This window comes from Polypterus senegalus, chromosome 1 (genome assembly GCF_016835505.1).
Source record: "Polypterus senegalus isolate Bchr_013 chromosome 1, ASM1683550v1, whole genome shotgun sequence".
Taxonomy (NCBI): domain Eukaryota; kingdom Metazoa; phylum Chordata; class Cladistia; order Polypteriformes; family Polypteridae; genus Polypterus; species Polypterus senegalus.
This window is the reverse complement of record NC_053154.1, coordinates 75,435,008-75,448,504: the sequence shown is the minus strand read 5'-3', so window position 1 is coordinate 75,448,504 and position 13,497 is coordinate 75,435,008. Positions and strand designations below refer to the sequence as shown.

General features: G+C 37.9%; 1 protein-coding gene across 1 annotated transcript in view; it reads right to left on the bottom strand.

Annotated features, from left to right (window-relative positions):
- Positions 1 to 1,807: 1,807 nt before the first annotated feature.
- Positions 1,808 to 13,497, bottom strand: part of LOC120527479 (hepatoma-derived growth factor-like) — a 49,440-nt gene continuing 37,750 nt past the window's right edge. Inside the window, exons 4-6 of the mRNA XM_039750936.1 lie at positions 11,754 to 11,930; positions 9,177 to 9,407; positions 1,808 to 3,988 (exon numbers count right to left, since the gene is read on the bottom strand). Of these exons, the coding sequence (XP_039606870.1) occupies positions 3,968 to 3,988; positions 9,177 to 9,407; positions 11,754 to 11,930 (429 nt within the window). The 3' untranslated portion in view covers positions 1,808 to 3,967. The remainder of the gene's footprint in view (positions 3,989 to 9,176; positions 9,408 to 11,753; positions 11,931 to 13,497) is intronic.

Here is a 13,497-nt window from a genome sequence, read left to right as displayed (position 1 = left end):
ATCAGGGGAAACAGGATGCACCTGAGCTCAATTTTGAGCTTCATGACAAAGGCTGTGAATACTTATGTACATGTGCTTTCTCAATTTTTTTATTTTTAATACATATGCAAAAATTTCAAGTAAACTTTTCTCACGTTGTCATTATGGGGTGTTGTGTGTAGAATTCTGAGGAAAAATATCAATTTCATCTATTTTGAAATAAGGCTGTAACATAATAAAATGTGGAAAAAGTGATGCGCTGTGAATACTTTCCAGATGCACTACAGTTTTCAATATGTCTACAGCACATCACACATTTTACTAAAAATGCGGAATTACTGATGTAGTGTTAACTTCTGTGGAACAGAGCCATATTCAATACATGAAATAAATAAAACAATTAAACTCAAACTACTAAATTGTATCTTTACGTAGTGTAATGGGCTAGAATTCAGTGTTTTAAAGAAAAGGCAAATTTCCTGGAAAATTCTGCTACAGGTTATTGTTGATGGCGATCCATAGGACATAAATATTTACTTATCTTGCAAAAGAGTCACCTGCTTTGAATAACATCTCATCCACATACAATGTGCTGATACAGAACTGCCTGCTTCCTTTGAAAATTAACAAGTTCTGGGGTTTCTAATCAGGTACTTCTTGATAGCTGACAACAATACTACTATTGTTGAACCAAAGTAAATGTGTTTACACTATTGTTTTCACAGAGGAATGGCATGCACCATTGTTTAAATGATCGTCATGTTTACCTATGCAGAGATTGAAGCATTTATATATTACTGGGTAAATGAGAATAAAGTAGAACAGAGAAGTAAAGTCTGAGACTCATGACTGCTGCCTGCTTCTTTAACTTTTCACACCATATCGATGTCACTGCACCCCCACAGCAGCAGTGGCTTGTACCTGGCCCAGGTTCCCCTAGGCTTGAGGCCAGTAACATAATCACAAAAATATTGTTAGGCATATATAATTTGTTTTTTCCATGTTCTATGAACCATTCAGATATTTCAAATGACAAACTCTATTTTAGAGATCACTTTGTGAAATGTGCTGTGTTTTATGATACAATGTAAATGGAATATGTGAATTAGGCTAATTAGTTATTGAATTCTTAACATCAAGGTAACATTATAATCATTTAGATTACAAAAGGCTACTTAAATGAACTCTTACTTAAAAGAAACAGCCAAGACAAAAATACATATTTTTTTCTTAATCAAGAGATTTATTGTTCTAGTCAGATAGACTGAAGCCTACAACATCAGAACTAGTTTCAAAAGCTAAAATGAACATCATTTGCAAGGACGCAAGATTGCTTTCTTGAGTCCATTTGTTATTATAAACTTTATATGATTACAACTTGATAGAAGGAATTTTGAAGAAGGATCTTTATGAAAGAGAGAGATTTAAGATTAAAAAGATGATCTGACTACAAAACTATATGAGTACAATTCTTTCTCAGAAAGTTTTTGTTGACTAAAAAAAATCGTTTTACAAAATTACTTTTCCCAATCAGAAAGAACATGCACCAACAATAAAATAGAGCCTTAGCAGAGAAGTGTCCACTAAAAGCCAGCCTCACTTCCATCACCCTCACATTCAGGAAGGACGACTCAGGTTTGCTTCTTGTTCAGTTTTATTTATACAAAACCACTGGCTGGTCCAGATTAAATCAGACTGGAAATGAGTGAATTCTGAATACAGGCAAACACCGGAAGGTCAATATTGCATCAAATTAAATCCTGTTGATAAATGTGTTTTATATATATTTTTAAATTTAGATTGTACATTAAAGTTTGCCTTTTCAAACCCATTTTGTTTGGACCTGTTTTAATCTGGATTTACATTCAGAATCATTAAAGCTACACATTTGGTCCAAACCTTAATAAATCAAAATCAACATGAAGTAAACCAGAGGCATCCAAAAATAAGTAACCTAAATGAAAAAGACACTATGACACTGTACACTCATTGCAACCATAATCAGAGTAAAGCAGGTTCAGGTTCATAAGATGGAAGGGTAGTCTGACAGCAGCCATTCAGAACTAATCTCCAACAAAATAGAAAAAAGAAAACACCACCACAAAAAAAGGGGCAGAGTAAACAAAAAAATGAAAGCAAAAATATTTAAACATCAAAATTAACACTCAGTTGTTGAAAAGAGTGCAACTTAGACAAAGGTTATACAAATGCAAATACATAAACAGGGGAGTAAGCTAGATCTTAAAAAACAAAATTATTATGATTTACTATTGAAAATGTAAAAAAAAAAAAAGATTACAAATATTTTTGTTAATTCTTGGTTCACAAAACATTACTTAAATATTACTTAAATTTAGCAGATTTTATTGCAAGTTATACAGTGTTCCACATTTTCTTTTTTAGATACAAATATAAATAAATTAAAAAAAAAGGAATTTGGCTCACAAACACAAACAACCTTTAAAACAAGCAGAGGCAGAGTTTACCTGTGTGATTGCCATATATCCTCGAGTCACTTGGGATCTCTTGGAAATTGAATTTACTGCTGCCTTCACTATTGGGCATCTATTATCTTGGCATTTGTCATATGTACATGTTAATTACAGCAGCATTTCTGCATTTGAAATAACAAATGTAATTAAATTTAGAGCTTCAAGCACATACTATAAAAATTATGTTAAAATTGCACATTACCATTACTTAAATTCATATTGGTAATCGAGAATTTATTCTGACAAACATCTATAGGGAAATCTGCACTAGTGAGAAATGTTGCTTCCAGACCTGTTACCACTAAACCAAGTTAAACAAAAATAGCTGACCAGAAAGAATGATACTGGAGTCAATCATGTACTTGCCTTGCTAAAATATTCAGTTTTTTTCAGTAATATAGTTTTGAAATGTTACTACTAAAATACAAATATTTATACATCTTGTTCCAATGTGTATTTTTATTGCAAAGTCACAACTTCAAGAAGGAAATGTATATTTTGCTTTAAATATAAAAGTCAAAAAGTGAAATATGCTACTTCTATAAGTATTCAGACCTCACCTAACATTGAAACATGTCTGAAGAGTCTGAATTCTTTTGCGAGGCACTCTCACTTCTGTTTAATTTAATTTTGGCTCTTGCTTTTTCTCTCTTGCTTGTCTGAGAGGCCAGAAAACTTCCCTTTCACTTTTCTTTTATGAAGACTTGTAAGCACTGAGTCATGAAAACAAATACAGAGATGCAAAATTTAAATCTACATTTCCCTTTTCATTCAACTCAAAATGATGGATCTATATCTGCTTAGGCAAATTAAGTACAGCTTCACCTTACTGGACCTTAACAACTATATGGATTTACTTAAAATAGGGAATTTACCAATTAAATCAAGTTAAAAAAGAAAATATAGAACACTAAAAATGCAAGAACAAAAAACCTAGCTCAAGCAGGTAAAACTGCAGCTGATTATCAGAAGTATAGAAAAGTAGACATTGGAAAGAGATGCATTTAATTAATTGGGCATAATTATCCATTTATTTCAAAAACAAGTTAATAAAAGTATCAGTGTTAAAAGCACTGTTTTAAATGGAATATAACCTGTTTTATTTTAGAGGAGACAACAATTGCTAGTCATGGTTCAACTCTTAAACAAAAGGCTTCCACTGTTACACATGTGTTTGCAAATAATGGTGCAAGAATTTCCCTAATGTTGGATTGTTTTCTTGCATAGCACCACATATGGCCACACAGATCAATAGCAATGAAAACAAAACGAAAAAGAGAAAGAAAAAATCCCTACAGAGAGCTCTCTTAAAAACTGCAATCTCAAATACTGGTATTAAAAGGATTTTCTTAGGAGGAGGGATTATTTTAAGATTTTACAATTTTCTCAATCAATCTACATACATTATTTAGAGTTTAAACAGGAATTCTATTGCGCTGAATTTTATTGAGCATGTAAAATACTCAGGAAGAGATGGCTGATTGGAGAAGTCTCCTTTAAGCGCTCTCTGTTACAGCCTAAAAGAAAAAAAGAGAAAGAAACAAGAAAAAATTAAAACAGGCCTTTGCACACTAAACATACTGACAGACATTAATAATAAGATAGCTACCAAGCTAATGGCAACAAAAGCATAAGCTAGTTTAAATTATTATTATGGAAGATAAACACACATACATCATTTTAACATTTACTGTTAGCTTGATATTAACTTCCACCCTTATAAAACTACTTTATTAGATACAGCAGCAATGAGTGTAACATGAAGTTTAAGTACATATCCACATTAGTTATTATTCAAGTAAATGCCAGTCAGTTATTTAGGAGTCTAATGGCCTTGGGAAAGAAAGAGTTCTTTAGCCTGGAAGTCCTGCATTTCATACTTCTATATCTCCTGGGTAGAAATGTGAACAGTTCGTGTTGGGGGTGGGTGGGGTCCCCGAGGATCTAGGCAGTTCTCCTGCAGACTCTGCAAGTTGTAGATGCTCTGTAGAGAGGGCAATGGGGTCCTGGTGATGATCTCAGCAGCCTTTACCACTCTCTGCAGGTGTTTGCGCTCCATAGCAGTAGTGTAGCTATACCACAAGGTGATGCAGCTGATCACAATGCTCTTGTCAAGATGCTCTCCACAATGCAGCTGTAAAAGTTTCCAAGGATCTCAGTCGACATACCAAACTTCCTTAGCCTCCTCAGCAAGTACAGCCACTGGTTGAGCCCTCTTGACAAGCTAGCTGTGTGGTGTTAAGTGTCCAAGTAAGGTCCTCACTGATGTAGACTCCAGGTATTTAATGCTGCTCACCCTCTCCACTTCAAGCCCTCAGATGAACAGTGGCCTGTGAGGTCTCCTCTCCTTCCTCTTGTCTGTGTTGAGGGTGAGGTGGTTGGACGCCGGACTGTCCAACTCCCTCCTGTAGGCCTCCTCGTCCCCAACAGTGATGCGTCCTATCACTGCAATGTTGTCTGTGAACTTTAGGATGATGTTATCTTTGTGGGAGGCAACACAGTCATAGGTGAACAGGGTGTAGAGGATGGGGCTGAGGACGCATCCCTGTGGGGTGCCTCTGTTTGTGATAATGGTGGCTGAAATCCTATTACCAATCCTGACAGACTGGGGCCTACCAGTCAGAAAGTCTAGGAGCCAGTCACAGAGGGTGGGGTGCAGGCCAAGTGCAGACAGTTTATAGGGGATAACCGTGTTAAAGGTGGAAATGTAGTCAACAAAGAGCATCCTGATGTAGGAGTCTTTGTTCTCCAGATGGAAGAGGGAATAATGCAGTGCGGTTGCGATGGCATCTGAGGTGGACCTGTTGGGCCAGTAGGCATACGGCAGGGGGTCCAGAGTGTCCAGTATGCTGCTCTGAATGTGGGCCAGCATCACTCTCTCAAAACACTTCATGATGATTGGAGTGAGTGCTACCAGCCTGTAATCATTCAGATCGTAGTCTTAAAGCAGGATGGAACGATGCGTTGACCGAGGTAAAGGTTGAAGATGGAGCAGAGAACATCAGCCAGCTCGTTGGCACAAGCTTTGAGAGCCCACTCAGGGATGTTGTTTGGTCTTGCTGCTTTACGGGGTTGATCTTCCTTAGTGCTTTGTGCACCTGACCTAAAGAGACCATTGGGGGAAGGGAGGGGGGTTGTGTGTGTGCGCGCCTCCACTCTATGCTGTTGCTGGATGTCTCAAAGCGGGTGTAGAAAGTGTTGAGATCATCCAGCAGACTGTCTGTGGAGCGGATTGTGCTGGTGGTGGTGCTGTTGTCTGTGATGTGCTGTAGGTCTTGCCACATACGTCCAGAGTCAGCAGTAGAATAGAAGCCCTCCAGCTTCTCTCAGTACTGCCTCTTGGCTGCTGTGATGGCTTTTCTTAGTCTGTACTTCGCAGCCTTGTACTCCATCTCAGTGTCTAATCTAAATTCAAGACAGCGGGCACACAGCATGTGGCGTAGCTGACTATTTATCCAGGGCTTCTGGTTGGGGAACTCCCTGACTGGTATTGTGGACACAATATTGTTAATATAGGTGCTAATGTACCCAGTCACATACTCAGCATAGTCCTGTATGCTGATATGCTGATGCTACTTCCTAAAGTAGTAAATAAAATTTAACTGGACTGTAACATGATCCCAGATTGATGCATCAGTAAGACTTTTTTTTTTTCCCTGATAAATTTTTAAAAGCATATTATCTCAGTTTGACTGAAGTGGTTCACTGAAGAAATGTACAGTTTACATATACATGGGTGTCCAAATATGAACTAAATAAATGATTTAGGTCCAAGTTTTTTCTAACAATTATTCTTTGCCTTCTGTTTATGATCAGTAAAGGTGATTTCCCCTTTTAAACGGATTTAAAACATTTCTAGTAGTTGAATAATCATGAATACTTTATCTTTACAAGAATGAATACATATTTCAATTTGGTGACATAATTCAATTACGAGATGAGATAAGTCATGTCTTAGTGATTCTGAAACAAATGTGCACATTCTGAACTGGAGACTAGATTTAAAAAGCTTCAGTAAATTGATACTTATTTGTGAGTAGGTACAATTACAGCTGTGGAGGTTGAAAGCAATATCTTTTGGTTTATTACAAGGTGTGAAACAATGATGTGTTACTGTATGGATTTTAAGTATTTTAGGCTTGAATAGTTCCTCACAAATGTTCTTAATGACCTAAATCAATAATTAGAGAACTGTTTTAAAAGTTGAGGCTGGCAACTGGATGAAATAATTAGAACTAAAGCTAACGGTATGTATGCCAGTATGCATAAACTGATGAGATCAGGTACTCTTATGTTCAGGATGCTCTAAACGGTTAATACACCCTACAAAAGCTTATACTGGGAAAACACATTTCATTTGGTATGCAAATGAACAGGCAAAGAAAAGAAATATTCACATTCATCCTGTGATGTGCTGACAGAAGTTGCACATCCATCAATACATGCATTTTCTAACCCAGTGGTTCCCAAACTCAGTCCTGGGGACCCACTGTGACTGCAGGTTTTTTGTTCCAACCAGTTTCACAATAAGTGAAAATATTTGACAATAATTGATCTCATTTAATTAGCTAGTCTGTTTTTCTCTTCACTTATTATAATTTTAGAAAAGCACATCAGTATGACTTTTACATTTTGAAGACCTTTAGAAATTTTCTATTTTTGCTATAGCTTTAAATGTATAACTCTCTTTTGTTGTTTTTCTATTATTTTTCACCCATTTACTGTGTAGTTTGCTCCCTTCATTCTATCTTAATAATGACAATTAAAAACAAGCAGAGTAAACCACCCAGGCAAACGACACTGAATGATGAAAGTCTGCAACTACATCACTGTCTGACCCACTAATAAGTAATAATGGATTAAATAACCAGGCAGAATAAAAATCATAATTAAATTATTGATAAAGAAAAATAACTGCTGCATCCCCAAATAACTGCCTCGTACATTTTAATAAAAAAATCACTTATTTTTGTAAATTCTACATTGCTCCCAAAACACAAAATTAGGGAAATAACAGCTTACTTAATTAGGCAAGAAGTCAGATTAAAAACAGAGGTTAATTGTAACAAATACTTGCATATATATTTGCTTATCCATTAATTAAAAAAAAAAAAAGTATAACCCATTTTGTGACACACACAGTCTACTCACGCCTAGTCTGTACTACATGGCCATGTGCAGCAGAAAAGAAAATTCCAATAGGCCAGTCTCACCGCAGCAAAACATGAGATTGAAAAATAAAAGGTCTGTTAGTCCCTTAGATGCCTGTGGCTGCACCCACACTATACTGAATGGATCAATGTGCTTCTACCCAGTATCGAGAGGAGTAAGTACGCCACTGAACCCCATTTGTGACGGGGATCAGGGCTTGCAATTGTTCCCCACAAACAAATTCCCAGTAACTGCAGATCATAACCTTGCACTGATTAAGTTCCTGCCCTGCTTTTTGCTACTATCAACTGGATGGTTCGGTAAGGTCCCCAGATTGCCAGTGCTGCAGTTGCTTGTAGCCTCTTGCAGAGCTTCTAGAAGACAACCAATCCTCACTATAGAGAAAGTAAATGTCATAACAAGGCTTCCACAGATGAACCTGCAGAGGCATCGGTCTTTCCATTGGGCCTTTGTCCCACCAGGACTTAACCGCAGTTTCCCCGACAGGACCAATACTTCAGCATCCACAGAGTTATTTTAACAACGTAACCTCCATGGATAACGATAATTGACTGTACATATTTTTGCATTGGTCTCAATTTAAAAGTTAAATAATAAATTATCCTATTTTAAAATTTGTGTTATTATTTTTGATATTTCCATGTGTCAGGTAAAATTTGGACTTGGAAATCAACACAAATTGCTCTTAAATTAGAAATGAACCCCAAATTATGAGGATCAATCTCTGTGATTATTTTCTTTGCTGGTAGTGCTTTGATCAATTAGCACAACTTGATCCATGCTTACTTTGACAGTACACAATATTACAACAATTTAAAGAAAATGAAATAACATAAGGATATAAAGTAAATCTACATAATAATTCATTAAATGTATACATAAAAATAACAAGGATACAAAGAAAGTAAATCTACATAATAATAATTCATCAAATTTATATAGCGGTTTTCAAGGTACTCAAAGTGTGTAGGGAGCCACTTCAACCACCACTAATGTGTAGCATCCACCTGAATAATGTGACGGTAGCCAACCTGCCAGTACGCTCACTACACATTAGTTATTAGGAGGTGAAGGGGTGAGAGATAGTTAGCCAATCAGAGATGGGGGATGATAAAGTGGTCAGAATGACCAGGCAGACAATTTAGCCAGGACATTAGGATACACCCTACTCTTTACAAAGGAAGCCTTGGGATGTTTAATGATCACAGAGAGTCAGGACCCCAGTTTTACATCTCATCCAATGGACGGTGCCATTTTTACAGCACAGTGTCCCCATCGCTGCACTGCAGCATTGGGATTCACACCACAGGGTATGTGGCCCCTGCTGGCCTCACCAACACCTCCTCCAGCAGCATCCCATCCAAGTACTTGCCGGCCTGAACATGCTTAGCTTCAGGTGGATGACCTGTTCTGAAGTGCATGAGGTATGGCTGCTTGCCTTTTCCAAATACAGTTTTGTCATGGCATTATGAAACCTGAAATGTTCACGTTTTATTTAGAATGATTTACGAATGCATACAATTTCACACTCACTTTTTCCGGCGTTGACTGAGCCTCAGCATCATTTGGTTGACCTTCTGGTTTCTCATCACTGGATACAGGTGGTACTACAGGAGCTACACCATCTTCTCCTGGGCCATTATTTGCCTTGGCCTCGGATTCCATATGATCAGACTCAGCCCCATCACTCTCAGACCCTTCATTTTCTACTTGTTTCTCTGCCTGAACTTCACTGTCTTCCACTTTAGGTCGTTTTGGAGAATCCTAGATGAGGCAATAGAATGTAAATAACGAACTGCATATCTTTCCAGGAAACATACTGTACATGCTTTAATTAATATACAGGGTGGGCCATTTATATGGATACACCTTAATAAAATGGGAATGGTTGGTGATATTAACTTCCTGTTTGTGGTACATTAGTATATGTGAGGGGAAAAACTTTTCAAGATGGGCGGTGACCATGGTGGCCATTTTGAAGTCGGCCATTTTGGATCCAACTTTTGTTTTTTCAATAGGAAGAAGGTCATGTGACACATCAAACTTATTGGGAATTTCACAAGAAAAACAATGGTGTTTTTCTCTTTGTTTACAGTCATTGACATGTCGCAGAGGTTAACACGTGAGGAGCGGATAGAAATTGTGTTGATGTCTGGTGAACGCAGTAACCGGGTCATTGCAGCAGATTTCAATGCAAGACACCCTACGAGACCACCCATCTCCCATGCTACAGTTAGCAAACTGCTTGCTAAGTTTCGTGAAACTGGTTCAGTGTTGGATTTGCCAAAATGTGGACGCATGAAAACTGTCACTAATGAAGAAACATCAGTGGCTGTCCTAGCTTCATTCAGCAAGAGCCCACAGTGTAGCACTCGCCGCATGTCACTGGAGAGTGGCATTAGTCGAACATCCCTTCGGCGGATATTAGCTACTCACAAATGGCACCCTTACAAACTCCAGCTACAGCAGCATCTCAACGAGGATGACCCAGATCGGCGCACTGAATTTGCAGAATGGGCAAATCAAAAATTGGAACAGGACCCTCAGTTTACGCAGAAGATTTTGTTCAGTGATGAGGCAAACTTTTATGTGAATGGTGAAGTTAACAAACAAAACCACCGCTATTGGTCTGACACTAACCCACATTGGATAGATCCCTCCAAGACTGTTGGAACAAAAAAATTGACGGTATGGTGTGGTATATGGGGTACAAAGATAGTGGGGCCATTCTTCATCAATGGAAACCTACATTGCTACATGATGATGCGTTTCCCTCTTTATGCACTGAAGCTGGCACGTTCCCCGAGTTTTTCCAGCAAGATGGTGCACCACCACATTATGGGTGTCAGGTCCGAGCATTCCTAGATGAACAGTTTCCTGGAAAGTGGATTGGTCGTCTGGGCCAGTTGAATGGCCCCCAAGGTCTCCCGATCTGACCCCCTTAGACTTTTATCTTTGGGGTCATCTGAAGGCAATTGTCTATGCTGTGAAGATACGAGATGTGCAGCAACTGAAACTACGGATACAGGAAGCCTGTGCTAGCATTTCTCCTGCGGTGTTGCTATCAGTGTGTGAAGAGTGGGAGAAGAGGGTTGCATTGACAATCCAACACAATGGGCAGCACATTGAACACATTTTATAAGTGGTCAGAAACTTGTAAATAACTCATGAAATAATAAAGTTATGTTAAAACCAAGCATGCCATTGTTTTTCTTGTGAAATTCCCAATAAGTTTGATGTGTCACATGACCCTCTTCCTATTGAAAAAACAAAAGTTGGATCCAAAATGGCCGACTTCAAAATGGCCACCATCCATCTTGAAAAGTTTTCCCCCTCACATATACTAATGTGCCACAAACAGGAAGTTAATATCACCAACCATTCCCATTTTATTAAGGTGTATCCATATAAATGCCCCACCCTGTACATTATATATCATTTATTTCATTAAATAATTGGCCAATTTGCTCCCAGAAGTCTGTGGGCACACAGTATTATAGTTACTAAAGCATGCTTGATAGCCTGGCTCTTTACCTTTTGGCCTACATAACTAAAAGTATGGAAGAGTGACTCGGAAGACTAAGTTTCACCAGCAGAAAGCTCCTCATCTCTACCAGCTCCAAAAGGATGCCACAGGGCAACTTAAGCCCCGCCTCTTCAAGGAGCTATTAATTAATGCACTAAAAGAAATGAAAATGTGTTTACTCTAGAGTGACTAAACTTGTAACTTCATCCAGGTAACTGGACATCCCAGTGGAGAAACACAAAAATGACTGGAAAATACTAGATTTCAGGACTGAACTGAGTGACTCATTGTATCTGTAATTGATGCTAAAAGTTGGGATTGTGTGTTACCTAATTGCGTTATGAATAAACATTACTACATTTAAATAAAACTGAACTTTGTTCTACATTCAAAAAGCTCCTACGTTGGTATTTTGTGTCTTGTACGGCAAACTATTATATCTATTAGCATCATAACTGGAGATGAACTTGTCAAAACAGCTAGAAACAAATATTAACTTTATTTGACTTCTCTCTCTGTGCCAATGTAATATTGCATATTAGCTTAAAAGACTGCTGTATTTAAACACAAATGTAACTCTCTACCTCCAGTGAATCTTCAGCCTTCCTCTTGCTTCCTCCTTTTTCATTTTTCTCATCAATTACCAGTGTTCCCTCATCATCATCATCATCATCACTGCTGCCTTCAGTGCCAGCCTTCTTAGAATCTGCACCCACTTCAGAGTCTCCTCCTCCCTCTGAACCACCTTCCTTTTGAGATGGCTGTTAAATAAATGTAAAGAAAGAAATTAATAATACAGGCAAACCCAAGACTCACATAATAAAATGTAGATTAAAAAAAACAAAAAAAAAAAATTTCAAATAAATGACTAAATAAAAAACAGCTAATTGAAATAATTTTATAGATATAAATCACGTTTAAGCTTCAGTGTGAGGTGAACATTTAGGAGCAGGGATGACAATACCAAAATTGTTGTAGTTGATTCAAATACCTGCGAATTTCACTATACTTACACATTCAGCCTGACCAAAAAAAAAAAAATCAAACAACTGCATACAGCCTTCAAGTAGCTTTTTCTTAAAAGTACCACCATTTATTATGTGACCAATATTGTGCTTTAATTTAAGACAGTATAACACACATACACATACATATATACATATACATACATATATACATACATACATACATACATACATACATACATATACATACATACATACATATACACACATACATACGCACATACATATATACACACACACACACATATATACCATACCAGATTTATTTGTTGAGCACTTAAAAACACAGCATTACAACTGACCGAAGCGCTGTACAGTTACAACAAGCAGGACTAAAAGCAAAACATTAAAAACAAACATTAACAGAGAATTAAAACAGAGATACTAAAACAGGTCAGGGACCAAATAAAATAGAGAAAATAGCAAAAGGCAAGTGGAAAATGAAACAGGTTAAGAATTAAAAGCCAATGTGAAGAAGTGCGTTTTAGGCGAGATTTGAATGTGGCGACTGAAGCGGCTTGCTTAACCACTAAGGGCAGGGAGTTCCAGAGCCTGGGTGCACAGACAGAGAAAGCCCTTTTACCACGAGCTTTAAAACGTGCCTTGGGAACGGTTAGGAGCAGCTGATCTGCGGATCGAAGAACACAAGGGGGATTGTGACAATGGAGCAAGACACTCAAATAGGCGGGGGCTAGACCGTTTAATGCCTTATAGGTGAGGAGGAGAATCTTAAAATCGATTCTGAATCTAACCAGCAGCCAGTATAGGGTTTTTAAAATCGGTGAAATGTGTTGGATTCTGCTACTTCCAGTTAGAAGCCTTGCAGCCGCATTTTGAGCCAGTTGGAGTCTAGAAACAGTGGCTTTACTGATACCAAAAAGACAGGAATTAGAGTAGTCAAGCCGGACGTAATGAATGCATGGATTACTGATTCCAGGAGGTGGTTAGACAGAATAGGCTTGAGTTTGGCGATTCGCCTTAGATGGAAAAAGCAGGATTTTACTGTGCTGTTGACTTGAGCATCCATTTTCAGGAACGTATCCATTTTGATTCCAAGATTGGAGACAGACGGTTACTGGAATGGGAAGAGAAACGAGGCCAAGGGGTGGAGCCTGTTTGCAGTCGGGACTAAAACAATGACCTCGGCTTTTGAATCGTTCAGGTGAAGGAAGTTTACAGCCAGCCAGTCCTTAATGTCAGATAGGCAGTCGAGGAGAGGTTTGGTGGAGTCAGTTGGCTTGAGGGAGAAATAAATTTGGCAGTCGCCAGCATATAGGTGATATGAAATTGCATGTTTTCTAAA